Source organism: Portunus trituberculatus, chromosome 35, assembly GCF_017591435.1.
Source record: "Portunus trituberculatus isolate SZX2019 chromosome 35, ASM1759143v1, whole genome shotgun sequence".
NCBI lineage: Eukaryota > Metazoa > Arthropoda > Malacostraca > Decapoda > Portunidae > Portunus > Portunus trituberculatus.
The window spans coordinates 4,833,744-4,861,336 of record NC_059289.1 but is presented as its reverse complement, the minus strand read 5'-3'; the positions used below and the strand labels follow the sequence as shown (position 1 = coordinate 4,861,336).

The following is a 27,593-nucleotide window of genomic DNA, read 5'->3' as shown; positions in this document are numbered from 1 at the left end:
TCTAAGTAGTATGAATTGTTGGCCTCCCATGCAGGCTGTGTGCACAGCTTTGCAATAAAAAACAAAAGCACATATTTTCTTTGTTCACCACTATTATCAAACATCATTAAACATATTACTTTTAATGTCATCTGGCTGGGGAACTATTCTTCATACTAGTCGTGTAATCATTTTTGTAGCTCATTCAGTTAATAAGGAATAGTCTTTGACAGCTAATGTTTCTTGCAAGTATGCCTAATTAGAGAAATGTCAGAAGACATATTATTCAAATTCTTAAGGATTAATTTATGAAGATTTGAAAAGTACATACTGCTGTAAATCTTATATTACACATTTTGAGAAATTGTGTTGAAACTGCTTCTGAGCATTGTCAAAACTATATTTTAAGAGCAAACTTCTACTACTGACTGAAAATTGAAAACAAAATTTACCTCTTTTCTATTACATAACTTTTCAATATATAGAATAAATAAGAATTATCCCATCATTTCTGAATTATTCGTCAAGTAAGAACACTTGATAGATCATACGAGGATTACCCTCTGCCTGTGAATAGTAAATAATAGTACAATACAACAAGAGTTTGTTTTAGTCTTGAAATACGTAGATAAGATAAGAACATGCTCCTGGAGTTACCGTTTTCACTGTTTCACTTACTCTTCTACTGTTCTCATTATTCACCAGGAAGATCACAAAGGTATACAAGTGATGAGTTGGTGTAAACCTTGTCACCTGACACTGGTATTGAGCCTGTACAAATGTAATGTATGATGCAGTTAAGCAAGGCAATGGATTAAGAGTGTTGGTTAAAGTCAGTCTTAAACAAATGAAAAAAAAGAGTTGGCACTACGTATTGTTGAAATGGGTGCTACAGTGTGTCTCCTCTCCGTAGGTGGGTGACGGCAGAGTGGCGGGTGGCGGAGGAGAACGTGATGGTAGTGATTCCTACACATGTCCTGTTTGTGGCCATGTATGCATGGGACAGAACGAATGGCTTATGCACTGTGCCACCCACTCCCCAGCAGCCATTGCACGGTTTCGCTGTCCCTTCTGTAACTATGGTACAAATGACCGAAGCAACTTCCGCAGGCATGTGACTGTGCACACAGGAGTTAAAAACTTCAGGTGTCCTCGGTGTGGCAGACGTTCCAATGATCGTAGTAACATGAAAAAACACGTGCTGAGATGTGCCACAGTTATTCCCACTTACCAAGTTGGATGATTTTATGGACACATCTATAAAAACTAAAACTTGTGTAAGAAAACTTTTGATTTTCTGTTTATAAAAGTTATTCATATGCTGGTTGTGAAAATAAGATGACTAGAGCAATGCTGTGAAGATGCAAATTGCAAAACTTATGATTTCTGAAAACTTGTAAGGAATCATTCTCTGTTGAAAACGATAATTTTGACAAAGGTCGTGTCTGTGTGCATGCACACATTGGCAAATTACCTAAGTATTAAGCTAGTTATGCACTGTTTTAAATTATTTTTTGTTGTTTTGAAGTGTAAGTCATGAAACTTAAAGGATTACTTTTAGTTAATTTTTCATTCTGCCCTGAAACTAATAAACACCATTCATGTTTACCATTGGTTTGTGAGATGAAATTTTACTTTGTTACATATTAACCCTTTCTAGTTTAATTTGTTAGAATGAATAAATATTACCTATTTCTTATAGTCTGTATTCAGTAATCATTTGCTTTATACACCTTTACTGGGTTGTTATTTATGGCATTATGTATGCATTAGTTTACTTAGCTGGTGGTTAATCAGGAACTGTGCAGTTTTCTTGTTTATGTTGTGCAATGCTAAATATTTTGATTTACATTTATTTAAAAACTTTTCTGCTTTTTTGTCAATTTTCTTTTTAGTGGAAATACTTGGAAGATATTTTATGTAGAATTTGTTTTTATTTAGTAACTTTTCTGCTTTTTTGTCAGGTTTGTCAGGTTCTCTCTTTTTATTATGGAAATACTAGGAAGACGTTTTATGTAGAATTTAATAGAACTAGAAGTATGGTATGGGAAAAACAAACATTATTTGAAGTTTGTGACTGCTGTACCAGAAGTGATGGTATTTGGTTTTTGTTTCTTTTATATTAATACAATATTCAGTAAACTTTGAAGGGATTTAAAGATGTTATATTTACAAAGCATGAGAGGAAACGACTTGCTGTCTGTAGTTCTGAAAAGAGAACTACAGTGGAACATTAGTTACTGAATGCTCTTTTAGCTAATCAGTTTTCAAACAAAATTTTGAATTCATAATTGCTTCAGTTACCATATCATAATATGGTTCTCAAACAGAGATTGTTACTTGATTTAAAATATTAAGAGAGAGAAAAGGCTGCCATTTTTATGGATTTATAGTTTTCTACAAATATTTTTTTCATTTTGTTTTGTCTATTTTTGGAGAGAGACCATGTGTAAAACATTAATTTAATCTTTGAGTGAGGTAAATGTGATCTTGTTGAACAAGCTTAACATAGAGAGAATTTTGGGGGCTAGATCAGAGAGGAATCCTGATTCTCAAGCCACGTGTGTCTCTTCTGATCACTCTCCCTCCTCCCTACAATGCCCTCACTACTGAACAAGTGCATTTTTCCAGTAGCTTTTCCCAACAGCAAGATGGAGGTAAGTGGGTTGTTCCTCTGTGGCACTCTCTAAGGCTTCCCTCACTATATCAATGACAGAGACAACACCTGCACAGTCTAAATATCTTCTGATTAGTTTTGTGTCATGGTTCAATAGATCCTTCTTGGATAATTAATTTTCAAGCTGGAGATGTTGTGGAGCAGCCATCTTAACATTGGGAATGCCTATCATGAGCCCCTAACTAAGACAGAGTAGATGAGTGTCTGGGAATGGATTCATCCATTTTACATTGATTCCTATGGGAAAATAGTCAGCTCCTGAGCATTTTGGATTTCTAACGGCATTCAGGAATTAATTAAGTTCAAGAACTAAGGTTCTGTACAAATTTGCGCCATAGAGATGAAGTTCTGCTGTATATTCAGAATGGTAGTATAATGAATTGACACCCCATAACTGACTGAATATGAATAACAGTATTCATAATTGCAGTCTACCATCATATTAAGGATTGCAAAGAAAAACACTTGTGAATTTTAAATTAAAGATTCTGATGAAATCAGATTACACTAATCTCCTTAGTCATTGTTCATTTCAAAGTACGTGAAGAATTATTACTAATATACTTGCATCAACCACAAATGCTCCTAATGACCAACCCAAGTACCAAGAGCTTGCATCAATGCTGGAGGCTGTGAGTGGGATAGTAAAGTATTGATGGCTCAGTGCTTCTTACATCGACAACTGATGGAGGCTGTTTCTTTGCAGCTGGAAGAAGCAGGGAGAATGCTGGTGTGTGAGCCATTGGGTGGCCCTTTGACTGAGCCTAGGGGTGAGGAGGGTGGACAACTGCGTTGTCCAGTTTGTGGTCGGCCCAGCAGTCGACGAGATCACCTCAGGAGGCACATGCGCATCCACACCGGGGAGAAACCTCATAAGTGCCCCTATTGTCCTTTTCGCAGCCTCCTTAAGTGGAATGTAAAAAGCCACATGCAGCGCAGGCATAGTCTTCATTGGATGCCACTGGCCGGGTCTCAATAATGAGTTCACCATGAAGATGTATGAAATGACTGTATTAGCACAGCAGTTGTCACTGTGGAGCATTGTATTATGAACATTACTGCACATACCACTTCTGATTGTTGCTTTGCTAGTGTGCACTTTATATTTCATTATAGTAAAGACAAGTGGGCATTACCTAAAGTATATATATATATATATATATATATATATATATATATATATATATATATATATATATATATATATATATATTATATGGTATGAATGTACTTCAACAAAGTGATGGAGTGAAACATGCATGGGATAATGTAGGAAAGCAAAATGTTACATTTCTGTGATTTAGATGTACAAGATGAAATGAGTGGGATTGATGGGGAATACTTTGAACATTGTGTTCAGGGACAAGCATTGAAGTAGGTGATTGATGAAGAGAAGATTATATTAAATCTGAAATGTCTGGAATAATTCTCTCTCTCTCTCTCTCTCTCTCTCTCTCTCTCTCTCTCTCTCTCTCTCTCTCTCTCTCTCATATCATTGACGGGAAATGTTAGATATCAAGGAATTATAGTATACATTTGTAAAGAAATATGCTGTTTCTTATACTTTGAGTAAAATTGCATTCTAACAATCTTCTGGGACCTGACTTAGTATAAATGGATGCTAAGAGCAGCAATTTAATATGAAAAAAAGTAAACTGCTAAATCATCATTCTCTCTAAGGTAACAGTGGTAGAGAAGACCATTTTTAGCAGTGTAGATGCTTTGATACATGAGGAGTAGTTCCAAGTTATAAGAAGCTGAAAGGGACTGTAGTGTGTGTAGTGGTGTGGGCACCTGTGAAACACACACTTCAAAAGTGTAGAGATGAGACCAAACTCTGGATGGATACACTTGCTGTATTAGTAGAAAAGGCGATACAGAGTCGCACGGACGAGCAAATGAGAGAGTGTGATGCTAGTAGCAGGCAAGCCACACCTGAGGAGACGCCACAACAAGTGGGAAATAGCAAGACACACTCTCATAACGCAGTGCAGTACAAGCATGATGTATGTAAAGTACATATTATTAAGATGAATATACCTAACAATGGTGTAATATAATTTGATAAGATAATAGTTATTGTATAAATACGTGAGAGGCCACCATCACAAATCAACAGGTTTGAAGTCAGAATGAAATGATAAGCAACACAGAATTGATAACTTTATAGAAGCAGTTTTAGGAAGAGATGAGTAAGGATATTTCTAGTTGAGAATTACTAAAGCTACAGAATGTTCAGTGTAGAAGACAAAGTTGGCTGATGTTGCTGAAATGACATTTTCTACAAAGTAGGAAGATGGGGAATAAAAAAAATTGAGTGGACATTTAAGCTTTGCTGTTTCAGCAGTCTGTGGAAAGAGCTCACATTTACTGATACAGTAAATGACAGTGATGCCATCTGGATGAATACAGGGAAGATAAAAAGGAACATTTCTTGGAGGAATGTTTTGTGTTGGATGCTAGTCAGTAGTCATGGGTTTAGGAGGTTTGGCAGAAATATTAAAGGCATGACTTTAAAGATAGCATTTGCTCATTATATTATTTTACTGTCTTTGATAAGCAATGACCCATCAAATACATGATTGTAAGACAATTTTGATCTCACAGATAGTAGAGGGTGCGCTGTTTTGTATTATACTTTATTTTATTAGCAAAAACTTATTTTTGTTTGTGATAAGCACTTGAACTTCAACAATGCATGCTACAAACTCACAAAATAAGGAGTTGAATAAAAAATTATCCTGAGGTATTATTTGAATACTTTAACATTTCCTCATTATGAAAGACTGGTTTATTGCTGATGAATTAGGTAGACATGTTCTACCTGTGTTCAGAGAGCCAAGAGTATGTTATTGGGTGCTTTTGAAGTGCTACATAATTTAATCATCAATAATAGTATAATATATGATGGTGAAAGAAATATACAAAGATCAGAAGTTAGCATAATAAAAGTATGCAGATATTACAGTAAAGAAATGGATTCAATCACTCACAAGTGAACAAATTGGTTATCACCAGTAGATAAGAAGACACCAACCTTACACTTAAGCTTCTCAGTGTTGGTGTTTTGTATGAGTGCAAGAAAGTCTTTGGTGGAGTAACACGTGTTGTCTCCCCAGGGGTGTGAGCCGGCGCTGGGGCTTAGGTGTAGGCAGTGCGGGCTGTTGGCGAGGAACCCCTACCACCTGCGTCAACACCTCATGATTCACTCTGGTGAGAGACCCTTGAAGTGTGGCCTGTGTCCTTACTCCTGCATCAAGACCAATGACCTAAAGAAGCACATGGACACACACACGGGCCAGAAGAGGTACCAGTGCCCTTACTGTCCGCACCGCAGCGCCAGACGCAATAGCATGAGGCTGCACGTCGCCAGCCGACACGGGCAAGCAAAGGGATTTGTTGTGGGGTCTGTCACTCAGTAAACTCCAACCTGGATAGCTTGGGGTATATCTGTGCCATCCATTGACTGCATGCCCATTTTGGTTGCCATATGTTCAGCAGCAATAGTTGCTCATTGTTCAGAAGTATCAAGTATAAAGAGGTTGCATATGTATTCCATACAACCTCAGAAGTTATTCTTATACATACTACATAAACTTTAAACTGTGATGGCATTGTGCATTTATTTAAGGATTGTGGAGTGGGGAAATATTTTGGTTTTTATGGGTATATACATAATTTACAAATCAAGATGAATAAGTGCAATGACCATTGAGATCCCAATCATCTGTGAAATAGTTTTAATCTCTTTCTATCATAATACATCATAACAAATGATATAAGATATAATGATGTCTGTCCATCTGGTTTGATTCCTGTCTCGGGATCATCAGTCAAACAGGCAGTTCTACCTGAAGTGTCCACTCTACTCCATACTTCTGGCTTACTCTTTCTCTCACTTTCTGTCATGCACTATAATGTTATTTTTTCATTATATACAAAAGTTGGATTTATGTTGCTAGTTACTGTTCAAAGTTATATTATGTAAAGGAGCAACACTTAATACTCCAATGAATATAAAAGAAAAATTTGACATGAAATCATCAGAGATGACAGCACGGTAGTAAGTCTTCTGAAATGTCATCTTCATAGAGAAGAGTTTTAGTATTACACATTCTTTTGAATATAAATGAATGATAGTTTCTTGTTTTGCCACAAATTTCTTATTTTTTGGCTTTATAGCAAATTTTTTTATGGTCACTTTCTTTCTGTATTGTCTCAACACAGCATTGTATGCCTCCACTATAAGATGAAACTTGTATGTTGCTTAGCATAAAATCTTAACACCATCATAGTATAACTTTCCAAAAAATGTTGAGATAGATGGATTTTTTAAATCAAGTGGAAAGAGACGTGCACTAACCTTCATTCTACAACAGTATGCTCTGTACTTGTCTTAATGTGTTGTGTGTTTAGTGCCCAAAAGTATGTTCAGGGTTGCATAATTGGTTTGAATTGAACAGCTGTTTAAGAAAGAAAGAAAAAAAAAAATATATATATATATATATATATACATAAATACATGTTAAAAAGCTTTTTTGTTTTGTGTTTTTCCCATCCCTGTTGAGTAATCTGTACCTTTGTTGAAATGACACTTAGGTATTTCTTGGAAGTTGGCCCGTCCTGAATATTTATAAATAGCATCAATTGGAAGAAAATAGTGCAACCTGCAGGAAGGCTGTCATTTCTCAGAGGGATGTATCTAATGGGTTAGTTTTAAGTAATATCTCTCTCTCTCTCTCTCTCTCTCTCTCTCTCTCTCTCTCTCTCTCTCTCTCTCTCTCTCTCTCTCTCTCTCTCTCTCTCTCTCTCTCTCTCTCTCTCTCAAAATATTTAAGCCTCTGAAGTGCTGTATGGCTCAAACAAATCAGTAGTTTTCCAAAGGAAATGATTAAGATTGAAATGGTATGTTATTATTTGTGTTAAATGTAAGTTATAAATCTGTTATTCTCTCTCTCTCTCTCTCTCTCTCTCTCTCTCTCTCTCTCTCTCTCTCTCTCTCTCTCTCTCTCTCTCTCTCTCTCTCTCTCTCTCTCTCTGTGTGTGTGTGTGTACCAATGGTTTGTTTTTAGTATATGGGTCCGTAGCATCATTATTGTTTCATACTGAAAGGCAGGAGGTTGTCAGAAGGAGCATGCATATGATGGGTAGACACATGGCTATGGGGAGAGTAATGTGGGATGTGTCTCTTTGCAGTGGGCGTGGAATGCAGCACACAGCCAGAGAGTAGCAGCTGGTGGTGACATGGGCGGGCTTGGCAGTGGGGTGATAGGAGGCGGAGGTGATGGTGTTGATAGTAATAGTGGCAATACAGGCATTCAGCCCAGGACAGAGCCAATCAGTAGTGGCAGGTGGGGCCAGGGTGGCCATCACATATGCCATGTTTGTGGGTACATAGCTCAGCGGAGGCAGCATCTAGAGAATCACGTTCGAACACACACGGGTGAGCGGCCCCATCAGTGTCCACAATGCAGTTACCGGTGTTCGGACATCAGTAATCTCAAGAAGCACGTCAGGATCCATAGTAATGAGAAGCCATTCACCTGTCCTCACTGCAGCTATTGCACAGGAGACAATGGCTCTCTTAAAAAACATATGAAGCATCATTCTACTTTCTCGCCTGCCGTCTTCAGTGGTGCCAACCCATTAGCCCCACAAACTGATTATCCTTGGAAAAATGTAAACTAATGAAGATGAATTGGCTTCTTACAAGGATAAGGCTCTGTCTTACCACGGCATTGTGAACCCCAGCGGAGTCACACTCACAAGTTAAGGAGTGTCCTTAGCTTCATCTTTGCAAATTGTAGAAGAGGTAGTGAGATTGATGTCAGGCTGCGGTAATGGTGACTAAACAGTGATTCCTGGCTGTATGTCATTCGTGGCAGAGATGTTATCTTGCAAGTAAACTGAGAACAATTTCATTCTAAAGTCGGATTGTGCTTTTTACAGTGGGCGCGCAGGTCTCCATGGGTATCTGGCAGTGGGCGGCAGGATACTGAGGTGTGCACAAACCTGGAAGATGCACACTTGATTGGTCAAACAGTGCGTGTGCCTCCTGAGGAGGGGCCACAAAATCCCCAAAGGCTGCAAGAAGCCTTCAACAGCACGTACCGAGGCTCGCAGCCCCTCCGCAAATGCCCTTATTGTCCTTACACTTCTCGGCTCAGTTCCAATGTGAGGCGGCATGTACGCACTCACACGGGTGAGATGCCCTACTCCTGCCCTCAGTGTGCTTTTAGATGCAAAGATGCAAGCTCCATGAAGCGTCACCAGACCACACATACACGTCACGTCATGCTCCCATCCCTTGACCCTATGCAGAACTCAGCACAGGTGTAATATTCCCCAAGAGTGGTTGTTGATGCTCAAGAGGCACGCGTACACACACACACACACACACACACACACACACACACACACACACACACACACACACACACACACACACACACACACACACACACACACACTCTCTCTCTCTCTCTCTCTCTCTCTCTCTCTCTCTCTCTCTCTCTCTCTCTCTCTCTCTCTCTCTCTCTCTCTCTCTCTCTCTCTCTAACAAAATTTGTAACCTACCTTTTGACATATTAAAGTAAAACTTGTATAGTATTTTGTGTGTGCGCGCGTGTGGGTGAACTTTATATATTGTATTTGTGTATAACCTCAAGCCATAAAAGTGTAATTGACATTAAATGTAGATGTTGAAATTTGTTTTTTAATCCATCAGGATAGAAAGTTAGTGATGAAAAGTTATTTTACGTATATCTACACAAGGAAACAAATTCTTACATTGTGTGCAGTAGAGCTTTTGCAAATGGATGGAGAAGAAAAGCAATGCAGTATGCACATGAATCAGTAGTAAGAAGAAACAAGCACAGTGCAAGACTGCAAGGAAAGAAGCATTGCCAAATTAATAATCTTTGACAATTTTTTGTCTGAAAATGTTACTTTTAAATCATATAATACATTGTACACCATGTGTTGCAGTCAGGCATGACAGCAAACAAACTGCATGTCAAGTGAAGAGGTTTTACTGTCACTTGGATATCAGTGACTGTTAAGTATTTCACTCCATGGCCACATCTTACTGCAGTCTTAACTTGGGAATGGAATTTTCACATTACTTGATGACATTCATTTTCACCATTGATTTTGGTTTTCATTCATTGTTAATGTTAATATTATTACATTATTATTATTATTGTTTTTCTACATTTTTTATTATTACTGTCTCATTGTTGTGGGAATGGTTGTGGGATTGAGCTGTGTACCTGACAAGAAGGATTGCTGTGGAGGCTCGTCAGCTAAGATGGGTTTTGATGAATCTTTAGGGTGTGTGGTGGGGGGGATTTCTAATGCCATATTGTAGGAAAGTCAGTGTGATATGATTGACAAATTATTTTAGTTATTACATTTCTTTTTATTTGATAATTTTTCTGTGCACTAAGCATGTATTATTATTATTATTATTATTATTATTATTATTATTATTGTCATTATCATTATTATTATTATTATTACTATTATTAATGTTCACTGATGTTACAATTATTTGTTTTGTCTCTACCATTGCTACCTAAAAATGACAGTAGTCTTATTTCTTATAAATCAGATGGGGTTAACATTAAATTTTCTTTTGTAAAGGGTCAACATCAAGTGTTTTGTTGTTTAAAAGATATATTCATATGACAGTTATGGTCACCTTCAATATCATGTTACTTTGATTTGCGCAATGCAAGTAAATTGAAGCTCATACTGGAGCAGTGTACACTGAGGCTTGGCTCCAGCAAGGCAATTTGGCTCACAGTCGAGGTGGGAATTACCCAGGGCACGGGCGGCTTTCTGGATGAGGCGTGCTAGTGACGCTGTTGGGTCTCTTTGCAGTGGGCGGCCCCTCAGGTGTACAGTGGGCGGGTGTTTAGTGGGCGGCCAGTGGTCTGTCCCATCTGTGGACGCAGCATCAGCCGCAGTGACCATCTGAAGACCCACCTGCGCACCCACACGGGAGAGAAGCCTTACATCTGCCCTTGTTGTCCCTACCGCTGCTGCGACAGCAGTAACCTGCAGAAGCATCTCAAGAAACACCACCCCCAGCAGTAGCACCTTAGTCCCTATCCCTGCCCCTTGTTAATGACCAAAGGACGTCCAAAGAGAATGGCTATAAAATAATAAAGATGTAATTAAATATGGTTTTGCTAAGCCCCAAGGGAACCACAAATACCGAATGCAAAGAAAGACGAGAGGTACATGAACATTACTTATATTTCCTTTCTTCAGATTTTTCTTATTTCATTGTATAATTTTTTACATCTATTTTTGCCGTAATTATATGCACGTGTGTGTGTGTGTGTGTGTGTGTGTGCGTGTGTGTGTTTAACCTCATATTTTCTTCTGCATAAATATGAAAAATCCATTATTGTTTCATGATTTTGGCATATATGTGTTCATATGTAGAAAATATTTTGTTGATTTGTTTGTTTACTGACTACCACAGAAGAAAGTTTGTATAATAGCTATGATACAGTTCCAAGTCATTGATGCAGCAATATCTTGAAAAGTGCTCCTTGCTCTGATAGGTTGGCAAAAAAAAAGACTTGGGGATAGGAGAGAGCTTGTGCTTGCTGGCAATCAGTTGTCTTCTTTAACACTGGAGAAGGCAGAGACTCGCCTTGAAGACTGGTATTCCTGAGAAATAGAAGACTTAGTAATTCAACAAAGCCTTGTATGTGTCACATGGGAACAGTTCCTCTGATCTACTGAAGAATTATATATCTTCATCCAAAAGGGATATTGAATAAAACCAAATGCTGTTTCCACTGTCTTTATAATATACTAGCAACTCATGAACCTTGAATTGGCCTGGCAAGATGATCATGTAACAGCACTCAGACAATACTGTGCTTTTTTTGGAAGTTGTACTCGTAAGACAAGCTGAATGATCTTGCATGATGTCCAGCCTAGGCAGCGCAGGGAGGGGGGAGGGGTGAAGGTGCATGACGTAGTGCAGTGACCAGGTTGGTCTGAGAGCAAGAAGTAATAGTGGGCTCTCTTTTACAGTGGCAGCACGCTGGCAGGAGTGGCAACGGTAGCGGCAGTGTTGTAGTAGGTGGAGGTGGTGGTGGAGGTGGACTGAGTGTTGTGTGTCCTGTATGTGGCAAAGTGATCAGTCGACGTGACAACCTGAGGGTGCACATGCGCACTCACACAGGGGAGAAACCTTATGCCTGCCCTCACTGCCCACATCGTAGCAAAACCGGAGGCAATCTTCGCAAGCATGTCCGCTCCATTCACGAGAAGGAGCTATCAGAGACCAACTCCCAGACTGGCTTTTCGCCGCTCCTTTAAATGGGCATTTTAGGTTTGTGGGCTGAATGCAAACACATCTCACCCTTCCCAAAGGAAAGATTTTTGAACACGTGGACGAACAGATTTGATGACAGAAATGTGTTCCTGTTGGTCCAAGTGGCCAGCTGTATCAGTTCTCTCCCTGGCCACAGTAACGGCTGGCTCTCTTTGCAGTGGTCGCGTGGAGATGAGACAAGAAGCAGCAGCAACTGTAACGAAGTAGCCAGCGATTGTGTTGGTGGTGTCAGAAGTGGTGGCTTGGGCATCATGTGTCCGGTGTGCGGGAAAGTGATCAGCCGCCGGGATAACCTAAGAGTTCACCTGCGCACCCACACCGGTGAAAAGCCATACAGCTGCCCACACTGTCCGCACCGCAGCAATGAGCGCGGCAATCTTCGTAAACACATACGTTCCCTGCATGGGGTTGATATGGAGCCCCTTGGCCCCACTGGACCACTCCAGTACACGCAATAAGGATGAGGTTGAGAACTGACGCTTAACTTATTTCATTATCAATATTAATGGGCATACAAAAGTCAAAACAGTAGTTTTCATCCATAATATATTTATTTTGGTATTGAGAGGAAATATATGTTCTTGTGATTCCCTAAGCTATCTATAAAGGTGTGTGTGTGTGTGTGTGTGTGTGTGTGTGTGTGTGTGTGTGTGTGTGTGTGTGTGTGTGTGTGTGTGTTTGCACGCAATGAAAGGAAGGCCAGCCACTCACTGAACTGGTGCCTCTCTTTTCAGTGTGGCAGCAGGGCAGTGGGTGGTATGGCTGGTGGTGTGCCTGATCCTGCCGCCCAGCACCCTCCTCCACCCGGCCAGCTCCTCCCTCCACAGGCTTTGTCCCCGTGGGCCCCCACCCTCCCTCACGACCAGCCCCGCGTATTCAAGTGTCCCTACTGCCAGCATGTCACTCAGAAAAAGTTCAATTTAACTAAACATATCAGAACTCATACAGGAGAGAGGCCATACCACTGCAACTATTGTCTCTACTCCACTGGTGATCCTAGCAATCTGAAGAGTCACTATAAATTAAAACATAAAATACCTCAGGAGTGGATGAAGTAGTGATCATGTTTGGGATAGTGAGGAGTTGATGGGAAGGAGGGGGTGTGGCTGGTGCTGCCTAGCCCAGTGATTCCTTCCCTTAATGATTCCTGAATTACAGTGCTTGTAATTGTATGACTGAAAAAGAGAGAATTGTGTTTGTTTTGCCCTCATCTTTTTATTTCGCCAAAGAATGGTGTGTATGTGTGTGTGTGTGTGTGTGTATTTCTGTATGATAAATTAAAGACAAAGTGTCAAATATATTTTATTTTTTCTAGAATATTTATAGTTTGCTGGTATATTGCTTTTGCTAGTAGACTTCTCTCAGCTAGCAATAAAATGTGGAAAATGATATTCTATTTATTTTTCCTAATATCATGGAAATGTGATTTGAATAAGAGTTTGCCCTTTCCAAAGCATCAGCCAAGAGTGACCGGCTTATCACATCTTTTATGAATGCCAACATTGTCTTCAGGATGATAACAGTTATGTTTTAGTGTGAGACAGGCCAGTGACAGGAAGTGGATTTGGATAGTTGCCCCGAGGTTTTTATCACAGTTATCTTCAGATCAGAATTTTGCTCTCATTTTAATTGTTTCATAACATTGTAAGTGCAGATTGGGTGGCAGAAACATATGATGCAGTCTATAAAATAATAACTTTACTCACCATTACCAAGAAAAAGCCATTCTGCATATACAACATACAACCACTGATTAAAGTTACTTAATTGTGTGAGTGATGCTTTTCTTCAGTTGCAAATTAGAATTATGCATTGAAAAAACTTATTTTGTTCTTTGTTTACTTGACTATTTTTTTTTGTGAACACTAATGGTCCGTTCAAGAAAGTATATCCCATTCCAGTCATACCCCATCTGTAGGGCGGTTTTGGGAAAAAAATGGAATGGAAAAGTAAAACCTCATGCTGAGTTTCTATGACAGTAAAATACTTTTACATTGAAATAATTTTTCAATATTGATAGTGATATCCTTTGACTAAAAATGTAAATTTCATTCATGATGAAAATTAAAACTTGTCATATCATCTAGGATGTGCTGAATTACTCAATCACTGAGGGAGATTCAGAGTTTGTACTCCAATTGTTATTTTGGAAGAAGCGTAAATTGTATTCAGACTTGCTGCAAGCATATTCTTGTCTCAGATTTCAATCTCAGAGATCATTGTAACTTTAAAAGTTCTGTGATATGAGAAAGGGTCAGATGAACCTTCTGGAAGTTGGAGGCTTTATGTCAAAGGAGCAGTGATGCTCTCTTATAAAGTTAGGACCCTTGTGCAGCCACGAGGGGAGTAACAAAAGACTTTTTTTCCAGCGGCGGCCGTGGACAGGCGAGTCTAGGAGGCCAGCCCCAGTTAACCTTTCCTCTCGCTCCCATGAAGTAGTGGTTCAGGCCGAAGTAACCTCCCCTGGGCCCGCAGCTGACCCACTCCGCAGTGTTCAAGCTGGCACACAACTGGCGACCTCAGACATGGAGTCGCAGCCACACTGTTGTCAGTTTTGCAGTTATTCGTCTTCCAGCCGTGGGGATCTCAAGAAACATATCAGGATTCACACTGGAGAGAAGCCTTACGCCTGTCCACATTGCAATTATCGATGCTCTGACTCCAGTGCTCTCAGCAAGCACATAAGAACACACACAGGATCGAAAACACATTATTGCCCTCACTGTTTCTACAGGACGCATTTATTGACCAATCTTCACCAGCATTTGAGCACAGTCCATCCTGATGTCCACTGACTTCTCCATCTCTTGTAAAATTCTGATTGCTTTGAATTTCACGTGTGTAATTAGAAACTGCTACCTGTGTACTTCTCTTCATATTTGGTAATTGTTGTGTCTTGTCTCTGAGTTGTAAACGTGTTGTCAAATACACCTACATAGCTTTATTGGAGAATGGTGAATTGTGTGTGGCAGACTGACCAATGAGGAGTCTCAAGAGTCACACTAGAATCAAGCATTTTTTCAGTGTCCAGTGGCTTGGGGTGGCACGAACATAATTTGTCACTATGAGTGCATGATGAATAGGTGCTTAGCATGTAGATCCTTCTTGTGCCACCACTGTCCACATATTACCAGGACACATTATTACTTGATGAAGTGTGTGCAGAGGCATAGAAAGAGATCCTTTTCTTGCTCTTGATCTTCAAGCTGAACCAGTGAAGACACTACTCTGAGGAAACTTGATGGGCAACAAGTAAAACCCAATGAAATGACCTGTACTTACATCATGCATACTGCATTGCTTGTTGCATCGGTCATGAAGAGTAAGAAAGAAACATCTCCATGTCTCACACTTCTTGGACCAAGAGATGGTTTTGCCTCTGGAGTGTACCCCAGTGACCCTGCCATCTGGTAGACATGCCCTTCTTGTGCTTTGTGATCTGTTTTTTTTTAAATGAATTTTTTTTTTTTTTTTTTTTTCTCCTTCTTACATCATATGGGATGCATCCTTATTTTACAAAGGAGACAAACAAATATTTATTTATTGTAGAAAAGTCTTTGTAGTGTTTTTTTTATCAGAAAAATTTTCAAGAATATTATTGGTAACAGTTGAAACTTTCTTGGTTGGTGGGTGAATCAAAATATCTTAACAGATGTCCTGTTACATTCCATGCTCTCTCTGTTTACCTATGATATTTTGCATGATGTGGGTATTTTATTTTTGTTATTTCTTCATATGTTTAAACTGGAAAATCTGCAGTAAGACTATTACTGAAAGGTAACCAACTCTACCTCTGATTCCAAGTACCTGTACAAGTGTGTGGTTTGTTTAGTTGCCTTTTTACCTCTCACATAAATCTCATATTTGGGGATATTGTTTACAACCTTATGGATTCCTTTAAGATCCTTGAACTACCTAATGGTCGCCAAAGCAATATATTATTTCCTACAAGAAAATACTTTGTATTTCTATGCCAGACATGACAGCAGTAAACAATAGAGATCAAGATTAGATCAAACAAACATATCTGATGTGTTCAGCAGTTCATAGGCATGTATCAGTTGTATTTCCATGCAAACACACCTTTACTTGATCAACACTGCCAACACACAGAATGGTGGACACAGCAGGTGCAGCCTTTGTACTTTCACCTCCCATCCTACTACACATGGGGCTCAACTTCCTGTTCAGTTATCTCTCTCTCTCTCTCTCTCTCTCTCTCTCTCTCTCTCTCTCTCTCTCATAATCGTGTATTATTTACTTATCTAATATTTGTATGGGGCTATCCACAAACTTTACTGTTACTGATTGCTATATGAACTGAAACTGAACCTGGATTTTTTTTGCTATTGATAAACAAGTGTATTGCCATCATGTGCATGCAAAACAAAAAATTGACCATCTCTGCAAATGCTACTGGACATGTGAAGTATTCCACAACTTGCTTTACAGAAGTTAGCTGCAGTCATTCAAAGGTTGGAGGAAACAATTACTACATTCAAAATAAATTCAGATGGCACAGTATCAATGTTTTATTTTTTTCCTGCACAGTCTGAGGTCGTACTGCAATGGTGACTAAGACATAACCATCACTTAAACTGCTGGATTGCCTGTGCTACATTGTTTTACAGCTCAAGTTTATGTATGGTGTGTGTGTGTGTGTGTGTGTGTGTGTGTGTGTGTGTGTGTGTGTGTGTGTGTGTGTGTGTGTGTGTGTGTGTGTGTGTGATTAAATGCTTATAATTATGGAAACGTCCACGATATTCATTGATTTTTATCTTATGAGGAAAATTTAGAGGTTTATAGTTCAGTTTGCTGCACATGACCCTACAGTTCCTTATGCCTGTGATATGGACAGGAAGAATTGGGGTCAGTTGAAGTGATATTAGTTGTGTAATCAGTGTGGAAAGAGGCTTTTCTTGTGGTGCTGAGGTAATGGTGGGGGAGGAATTTATAATGTAGGGGCATGGTGGCCTAAGGATGGATTATAATGCGTGCTGGGCTCATCAGTTACTTCTGGAGTGAGTACATTACATTAAACCATCGTGTAGTTGTTTATTTAGATGTGAAAATGTTAGGGTAAGGCCGGGTGGGATGGCACTGCTCCTAACCTGTGTTCTCCCGTCTTTACAGTGCCGCCAGTGGCTGCAGCAGCTGAGCAGGGTGGGGGTCGTGGCGGGCAAAGCCAAGGTAACGTGTCCTCTCTGTGGAAAAGTTTGCAGTCGAAGTGACAAGCTAAAGCTGCACCTCAGAACCCACACGGGTGAGAGGCCTTATCTCTGCACCTATTGCGACCACCGCAGCCGAACCAGTGACGACTTGAAGCGTCACGTGCGAACACACACTGGCGAAAGGCCCTACCAGTGTCCCTTCTGCCCTTACCGGGCCAGTGACCCGTCCACTATCCGCTCACACAAAAAACATCGCCATCATGAATTATTTCATCAGGCCAGACTGGCTGCTCAGCAACAGCAAGATCAGACTAATGGCTGAGGCTACACTGAGAGGTTGTGGATGCAAAGACACTGAGGCTGTGTGGCCAGAACTAGCTGGTGCTGCCTCCCTCAGGATGCTTTAGAGTTAGGGTGTAGCCGTCTAGTGGTGGGGTAGAGTGGCCTTGCATTGTGCAGCAGCACATGTTTGGCCTGAGCTACATGTACCCATCCATACTTTATTTCTGTGGCCCATAGGGCTTCCTTTCATTATAATACTGTTTTATCTATAAAATACAACATTTATTTGCCAATTCAATAATTACACTCATGCATAATGTATCGCATCATGCTGTACATGGGTCAGAATAGTAAAAAATTGTAAATTAAAAGACCACTCCAGATGTCTTAAAAGTTGTGTTCATCATTAGGAATGGTGAGCACTGCCATGTTCATGGGCTCAGGCTCAGGTTGAGACACTCAAAGCAGACGTGACTGAATACAGCACAGTAAGATTAGGTGTGCCCAGGCTGAGATTAACCACTCCCATCTTTTCAAAGTTTACGTTCTTCACATGTAGTTTTGAAATGTATTTCGGTGAGAACTGGAATTGTTCTGCATCAGTAATTTGTCTACTTCTTAATAAATCTGACTGTAGGGCATTCTGCCAAAACCTATTGCTTGCCCTGTAGTTAGCATCCTCAACTTGAACATTCCTTTTGATGATGTGGTGAGCTACCTCTGTGCAGTTGATTGGTGCAGCACCCCCACTGTTCCATCCGTTTGCATGGGTTCAGTTTGATTTCACCTTGAATGTAATGCTTCATGAGAGTAACATTGCCATCGTTGCTGTAGCATAGCCACGAAGAGGTGGTATTTGAAATTAGGTACCTCTTATTGTAACTATGAAGGTCAACAGTGTCATCGTCATTTGCATCTCATCCTGCTTATGATGTGGTGATGCAGCCTACTCAAGAATTGAATCTGGATCATTTTCACACCAGACAAGTTTCATGTGAGAACTAGCAATTACAGGAATTCTGTGAGAGAAACAGTCAGAAGCATGACTTACCTAAATCTGAACCAGTGATGTCCACTCCGTGGTGTGCAGCTTGCTACCACTGCATACAGCCGGCCAGGAAATTGTAACAAATTTCCATTTTCATAAAGTTATCTAATGACTTAGCTACATTAACTTGTAACTCATAGTTATGATCTTGGCCATTCACATGAATAGGCGCCTACAAATTATTCATATAATTTAAAAGTGTTTGGTCATCTTTCCAAAGGGGTTGGGCGCCTCTGGTCCAAGCTCACCTGGCACGGGTGTTTAAATTATATGTATGTAGAAACTTGAGTTTAGTTTGTACAAACAGAGTGATTAGAGTTAAAGAGAAATCTGCCCCTGTGGCATCTTTACAGCGAAGCCCCAAAATGTACTCCCGAACAATCTTGACCGTCCGCTATATTTTGTCTGCTTCACTAAACCTAAGACCATAAGTATGTGCTTTTTCTGTATACGATGTCCAACAACCACTGCAGCATTCTAAATAGGTTTTAAACTTTAGGCACTTCTTACATGCATCGAAGTCAGTTATTAGGCAATATCTCCACTGTATGGTTAATGCAACAATAACTTTTATTCTACCTTGCTACACAAGAGTCAGCGCGTGACCCAAGTGGACATGCGAGGAACTAGTCATTGTCACAATCTTATAGCTAAGTAGTCACCCAAAACTAAAACACTGTAGTGTGTGAGTTGTTAGGCCCTGAGTAAGATCTCACACTAACTTGTTTGGAAGAAGACCTGTAGGCACCGAACAATGCACGAAATAGTAGGCAGCCGGGAGCGTGTCTCAGTGTTGTGTCTGGGCTTGGAGGGCAGGGTCACTGGGTGTATTGTGAACCATAGCTTTTTTTATTTCTACCTTGTTTTACTTTTTGGCTCGTTAAGACTAAACGAGATGCCTGGTCAGGTGTTACCTTTTCTCCACGCCTCACTCTTCCCGCACTCTGTGTGTTCCTGTAATATTGTCACTTCCCATTAAGGTTTTTCAGTGAATCCATGTTGATTTGTCTATAAAGCTTGAAGAATTCTTTGATTTTTATTAACCTGTGTGTGTGTGTGTGTGTGTGTGTGTGTGTGTGTGTGTGTGTGTGTGTGATTTTCACCAGTCTTGAAACAAATTGCCTGCTATATTCTCCCAGTGAAAACTGAAAAGGGCTTATGTAGTACAATCTGTTGGTTAGGGGATTGAGATCTTTCACATACCCCACACCTCATAATCTTGTTCAAGGAGAATTTGCACAGTAGTGATAATATACAATATCTGAGTCCACAGAAATTTCCTGCTATGTGAAACAAAGACAGAGAGGAGACAGGCAGGATTCACACCACCAACTTACTCTGTTGATATGTCTCCCTTGGAGTGTTTGAATTGCAGCAGCACGTGGTTATTGTGCACTTAAGATTCTTGCTCTAAGAAAAGTTACCAGAAATTAATTATGTTTTATGTGCTGAGAATTTTTGAGTTGTCAGAAACTGCATACTTTCTGTAAGCAGCACATTATATTTTTCATTTTTTGCAGCAATGCTGCTTACAGGAACTTACTAAGGTTTATGAATAGACACATTAGATGATAGAACAGAAGTGGCCACTCCCTTAAAATGAGGCTTGAATAGATAGGTACCTATGTTGGCACAGAAACAATTCACTTCAATGAATTTTCTCATGCAAAAGTTGATTTTAAAGAGTACCAAATATGCTAGTCACAAAAAATGTGACATTTATGGACATGTAATAATAACTGGCTATTATTAACTATTGATTGTAAAGGTAAACATTCATTATTCATATTCATGTAAGTGAAAAAGAAGAATCTTTACTTGAAGATGAGAGGAACAATCGTTTCCAGTTGGGTTTAGTATATAATGAACAATTATTTTAAAGGCAACAGGAGCCTTGCACTTTGTTTTCAGTGTAATTCAAGGCTTATCAACTGTTTGCAAGTATTTGTACAACTGACACACTGTTACCTTGTCAAAATAGCATATTCTCTCTACTAAATTGGTACACTCTAATTCCCCAATAGTACATTCAGTGAGAGTTGTGGTGAACAGTTCACCAATGGAACCTAAGATCTCTATGGTGACTGGAGGATTGGCAGCATGCAACATTTAGCTCAACAGAATGGCAGATGAAGCAACTTAGTTCTTGCCATAGCCACTTTGTGCTGTGTGTGGTGAAGTGGTAGTGTACAGTGTGCATGTCTTTGCAGGTGAGTGGTGACAGCGGGCTGGTGCAGACCAGTAGCAACTCTCCCTTCACCTGTCCCATCTGCCAGAAAATTGAAGGCTCCAGGTTTGCTCTCTGTGCACATATCAGACAGCACACAGGAGGCTGGGCCTTCATATGCAATCAGTGTGATTACAAGACCAATCGAAGTCATGATCTAAAGCGACACTTAAAAAGCCGGCATCAGGGTGCCCCACAACGACCATATCGCTGCCCTGTGTGCCCTTATCGCACTACTTATGCTGTGCATCTCCAAGCCCACCTATCCTCTAGACATCAGCACCATGCACAGGAGCATCAGGAACAAGAGTAATACCACAAAAATGCAGGTGCATTTCTACCACATGTATCTCAGTCAAAATTCAATTGTTTACAGAAAGGAAATTACTCAGAAATGGGAATCATCCTTGGAATATGCACCCGATATTTCTGTCCATCATTATTGTACTCTGTCTCCACTGTAATGTGGAAAATCACAGATGTTATTATTAGTAAGAATCATTTGCTTTCTTCACATGACTGCAATGTCATGTGCTGAAATAAGGTACAAGGAGTAAAGAAGATATAAGGTAGGAGGTGGAAGACCCAACACAAGAGTAACAGTGGTGTGTCTTTTCAGATATTCGCAGGTCAGCAGACAGACCATCCCATGGCTACACCCCAACCCCAATCCTTCATGGTTGTCAACCCATCAGTGGGAAATTCTTCAGGCTTCTATAATTGTTCTATGTGTAATTATAGAACAGGTACAAAGGAAGAACTTAACAACCATATGCGACAACATACAGATGGCTGGCTTCACGCATGTCCCCACTGTGACTATAAGACAAGACGGAGCAATGACCTAAAACGTCACGTAACAAGTCGACATGAAGGATCCATTCTCCGACCTTACCGCTGCTCACTTTGTCCATATCGCACAACCTGCTCCTCCTATCTTCAGCAGCACCTCAACACAAAGCATCAAAATCACAGTAGACACTCTTCACTATCAATTTGCCCCTCTTCAGAAGCTCATCCTAAACAGTGAGGGAACTAATTAAAAGCAGACTGTATTTAAGTGATGCAAGTGTGATGCCCTATACAAATATAAGCACTCCCCTTCATTGTTCATGTTAGGTTTATTTGTGTATTCTGAACATTGTGCACAACATTGTTAATAGCCTTTTGAGGGAGGGACAAGTACAATATTATAGAAATAATAACAATAATGACTAATAAATACTAAATGCTAATGCACTTACTAAGTTTGTGTTCGTGAGTACATGCATGAGTTCCGTCGCCACTGCCTTGCTGGCCTTTGTCATTGCTCAGGTGTTGTAGTGCAGGAAGGGGAGTGTGACTTTGGGGATTATTATTATATTTCATCAATGGTGCTAAAAATATTTCTGAGCTGGTAAAGAAAAGCAAATATACATGCACTGGCAGCAGTGAACCAAATGAAATCAGTGAATTAATGTTGCATTAAGATTTTTAATGCACAAGGCCTTCATATACTAGGATAAGGTTTTGAAATAAAGTTGCCTTGATTATTTTGATAATAAATGAATGTTGAAATGTTCCATTTGTTCATATGTGATTTAAATCCTTGGTGCTCCAGAGTTGTACAATAATATGTAAGAGGTTTTCTCTGAATATTGTACATATGTATGTTTAAGAATCCTCATAAGCCTTGCATTTCTTACTTGTCTAGTATTTTCCAGGATTTGATGAGCATTATCTTAAAATGTTAAAAATGCAAGCATTCTTTTCATTTAAACAGTGATAAATAGTTAGGAATATTGTTAATATGAAGTAAAACTGGACTGATAAATGAGAAAACGTTTGTATATACGTACATACCGTTAAATGTAACCTGAAAGCATTCTATTTGAAACAAATGTTTTAATAAATCTATCATGTTTTAACATGCTTGATGAAACTTACCTTTATGTGCAGCAAGAATCCTCACTGGCCTGGTGGTGTTTACTATCTGTGGATCAGCATCTTTTGCTTCAGGAACAACGTTATTATTCCTGTGACACCGAGCAATAAACCTGAAATATTGTCCTGAAGGAAAAAAAAAAAGATTAATGTAAAACACATACATACTATATGCACATGTGTTTTTATGTTTTTATTTAATTATTGTGGGAGTCTTAAAGACAATTTACCAGTGAAGAAAATCTTCAGAGTATAATAATGAAAAGTAATTGCTACTGTATATAATGTTAAATATTTCATAAGATAAGACGAAATGAGGAAGAAAATAAGCTGTACCACAGTAACAGGAAATATGAGAGAACAAACATAAGAATAAGTAAATGCTAAAAAGCATTACAGAAAAGATGGCTCATAAGAGAATTACTATGTCAGCATGTAAGAGCCATTTCAAATTCAAGTTAATATTGTTTGCCTTTTGATTTATGCAAGTATTTTGCCTTAAGACTGCAGCATCAAGCTGCACTCTAATTACAAGACTGCCAGATGAAGCAGATTCCCTGGAAGAAGAGTATGACTCCCTTCCACTGTTATCACACCTCACAGATATGTTCAGTAACACTGGCATGTCTTTACAGATATCTGAAGTTGTGTCGTTGAGGCCACTAATCTCCGGTGCAGTGACCTCCACTCCTGGCTCTTCCCCTTCCAGTGCTGCCACACATACCTGCCCCATGTGCAGATTCTCCACCACCTGCAGACTGCTGCTGACACAACACATCCGTCGCCACCATGATAATTGGCCTTTTGCATGTCCCCACTGTGACTACCGCACACATCGCAGTCATGACCTAAAAAAGCACCTCAGAACTCACACGGGAGAAAAACCTTACCATTGCAGTTTGTGTCCGTACCAAACTAGTGACCCAAGCAACCTGAGTGCTCACTTCAAGAATCGACACTCATCTCTTCGAGTGGAAGATCATCTGCCTCAGTGAAGTTGTTCACATAGTTTGCAAGGATCCAGTAAAGAAGTTCTCATGTAATGTCAAAATCTTCAAGCAGCTTGTACATTCAGTAAAGTAAAATACAGTAACAAAAATCTTTAGATTTGTTGGATTCTTATTCTTAAATCTGAAGAACATTTGTCCTAGTTAACATTATTTTATTCAGCAGCTATTTGAAATGCGTTAAGAACAAAGCAGTATTTGTTCTAAATTTTTTAAAATTATCCAATGAAAACTCTTTGATAATGTTAATCTTAATTGTAATTAAACATAAAATAAATGAAGGAAATAGGTAATTTGCTTTCAAAGGTAGTGTGGAAAATTTATTTTCTCAAAGAGAAAAAAAATATTAAACATCATACATATGATATGTATACTACAAGGAAGACACTAATAATACTTACAGTATTTTTGTATTACACCAAGTAAGAAGTCATCATTACCACACCAGAATGTTCCTGAGCTGTGAGCTGTGTAGCATGGGGTAGTGAGGCTGTCAGTGGCTTTGCACCACCTTAACATTTCATTTGATTGGTTGTTTAACATTTCCTTATTTTCCCTTGTTTTAGAGATGCTCATTTTCTCCATGAATCTGTTGATTTTCTATCTCTCCTTGATCTTGGGAACGAAATAAAAGTTTGTAAGGTTTATGCAGTTCTATTATAAATAAAGTGATTTTTGTTGAAAATAGTTTCCTTGATCTAAACTAGAATGCATGATGGGCAGAACTGGTAATTTGTTATTTGACTGCTTTTTGAGAGAGAGAGAGAGAGAGAGAGAGAGAGAGAGAGAGAGAGAGAGAGAGAGAGAGAGAGAGAGAGAGAGAGAGAATTAATATAATGGGTCATAGATTATTTGAATAAGCTGGAGTAGACTACTATGGGACTGGTAGAGGTCTGATCTCGCAAAAAGACTGAAATATTAAATACCAGAAGTAGAAAAATCAATTAATCTATTTATTAAGGTGACCTTTAACGAATTATAATTGGTTCCACAACCTTATTTGATATATTGTCTTCATCGTAGCATCCATTGAAATACAAGTATTTTAATCTACTGAAATGTCATTTCATCATCATTTATCAGATGAAATTATTTTTATCACCTGTCATTTAGATTGTACATAAATAACAGTTCTAGTGCAAAATATTTACCTTAAAATTCAAAATATTTCTATAATAATAAGAAATACTTTGTGATTCACATTTGCTACAACCATGGCTTTGGATACTTGTGGCTTAGGAGGCCTGAGAAAGACTAGACATACACAAGTAATAATGGTATGTCTGCAAATGTTTGAAGATTCACTATTTATATGTTATTTCAACAAGCACACTTTCCTAACTTGCTAGATTTGTCCTCACTGACAGCCATGCATTCTTACATTTCCTGCACTTTTAATACTAGTAAATTGATGCTTGGTCTGCACATGAGATTCTCAAATTAATCTTATGTTTACCAATAAATAGTGAAAGTAAAGATTGGAAGAAACAAATTTGTACTTCACATTAGAGAGCTTTGTTTTGCCACTGCACTGACAACTGGTGCAACATGAAGTAAAATCTGCAGACAATTTCTGTGCTTGCTGTCATCAAAGAATCAAAGCCTTGTGAATGCTTGAACTCACTACCACTCTTGCATAATTTCAATAAACCTAAAACTCATCATATAATGACACAAAGCTTTAAAATACACTAGACTCCAAACAAAAACAAACTTTACTTCAAGTGAAAATCCAGTGGTACTATTTATAAATACTAAGTAAATGAAAGAAACAACAACTCAGGTTTAGTGTTGGTAAAAAAAAAAAAAAAAAAAAAAAAAGTTAGAAATTAATGAGCTTTCAATTACTATAGGATATTAACTTGATATCATCTTTAATCAAATATACATATTTTAGATGTACTTACATTAAGTACAATGAAAAAAAGATTGCACGAGAATTTTTTTCTTAATAGAATACCAAATAAAATTCATAACTGAGATTATTAATTTCTGATTTAAGTTGTTGAAAACTATATTACCTTAAAAATATCTAAACACAAACTAACACAAATCTGAAAGAAATTTACATTTACAACAGGATAACCCTAGAATCAACTTATGTAAATAAAGTACAAATGTATTATGCATGAAGTGAAGTGAAATGAAGTACACAACCCTGATGCTACTTGTTCTGCTATACTTTCATTGCATGTAAGTTTAGAGTTATATAAGTACTTGTGCATCTTACCGATTCATTATGCCATGAGTTTTCCAACACTAATCTTGATCCCCGTCACCCAACAGATCACAGCTTGGGGCAATGAGGGAGAGGGAAAGGATCTGGCATCTTTGCTATATTTCAGGTAAGTCTTCCTCAACATAATATCAGTGTTCTGGCTTGATGGAGAGATGTATTTTCATCTGAAATCATTCCTTTTGGTAGCATAAGACCAAATCTGTCTTTCAAAGGTCATTGGGTTATGATAATACCTTTGGAAATTTTTACCTTCGCCCTTCTGTTATTGCCCACACTAACATCCCATCTCTCTTCAATTTCCCCATTTCACTCCTTGACCTACACTTCTCTATAATTTCTCTACCTAACCAAGAGATGATTCAGTCTTTTATAATATTCTGTTCCATTAATTATTTCACTCTTGCCAGATGTCCTCAGTGTTCCTTTGTGGCTACTAGCAGGAAGCAACTCCGTGCTCACCTCTCTGCCCACACCGGCAACCGGCCACACTCCTGCCCATACTGTGATTACAGGGCTGCATGCAACAAAGACCTGCAGAAGCATATCCGCACCCATACTGGCGAGAAGCCATATCAGTGTGAGCTATGTCCTTACAGAGCAAGTGACATCAGCAACTACCGTGCACATGTGAAAGTAAAGCACAAGCAGAGGATGCAGCCTGCTGTGGTCCCCACAGCTGATCGGCACTGGTAGTGACTTCCACAGTAATCATCTCTGAAAAGAAAGTATTCATAGGACAGTAAAATTAATAGTCTTACTGTAAAACTGAAATAGATAGATAGGTTCCTGCTTTATTGTAAACAATACAGTATATTTCTAAAGATGAGTTTTAATAGTTCCTTTTGAAACAAAAGCTACACACCAAACACACTAAAACAGTATACTGAAACATTGTACAATGAGTAATAAACTGGTTAGCACATGCAGCTAGCTGACAACTGAGAAAGTCTAAGTTCAAGTCCTGTGCATGGCAAGGTAGTCTACTGTTGTGTAACTCCTGTTACCAAAAAGGAAGGAGATATGGAATATATGTAAGCTAAAGCATTGTGACCTCACTACCCTAGTGTGTGGTGTGAAAGGTTTCATTGATAGCCAAAGATTGGTCACTTTGAGCATTAAGTTCTTTCTGCAAAACAACTGGCTGGGTGACAACAGATAACTATACTCATAGATTAATTACATCCATATCTACATGCCAGTCGTGGCCAAAAAGCACAAAATATATTATTGTCAAACACTGGATTTAAAACCATCCTAGCTTTCCTAGACCTACATGTATATGGTGAGAACAGACACTCACCAACCATCTTTGCACAAGAACCAATTGTGCAATAGATACACAGGTATTGTCTTTGCCACCATGAGGCCTTACAATAATGTGGCACTGTAACCAATTTTAAGCTCTTTATCATGACCATTAAAAAGGAAAAAAATAGATAAATAAACAAAATGCTATACAATATAGTTTATTCCTTTCATTTGAAAAAAAAAAAAAAAAACTACATGAAAATGAATATATGAAAAATCAACTTTTACTGATGCACACTTCATATAAAAAGATATACTAATTAATTGGCAAAATGTATGAAAATTTTTCCCTCTCATAAACTTATCTACGAGTGTATTATATTTGACACCTGTTTCAAGCAACTGTTCCGCTGGAGTATGTGGGACATTAG

The 27,593-nt window shown here is 38.9% G+C and overlaps 1 protein-coding gene across 18 annotated transcripts in view; it reads left to right on the top strand.

The window, feature by feature from the left end:
- LOC123512916 (longitudinals lacking protein, isoforms A/B/D/L-like) overlaps positions 1 to 26,735 on the top strand; it is a 78,360-nt gene extending 51,625 nt beyond the window's left edge. The window contains exons 5-6 of one of the 18 annotated variants that reach the window (XM_045269562.1): positions 25,962 to 26,020; positions 26,322 to 26,735. In XM_045269562.1, the coding sequence (XP_045125497.1) occupies positions 25,962 to 26,020; positions 26,322 to 26,607 (345 nt within the window). In that variant the 3' untranslated portion in view covers positions 26,608 to 26,735. The other 17 variants (XM_045269556.1, XM_045269564.1, XM_045269569.1 and 14 more) reach the window with 17 other exon arrangements.
- The last annotated feature ends 858 nt before the right edge of the window (positions 26,736 to 27,593 follow it).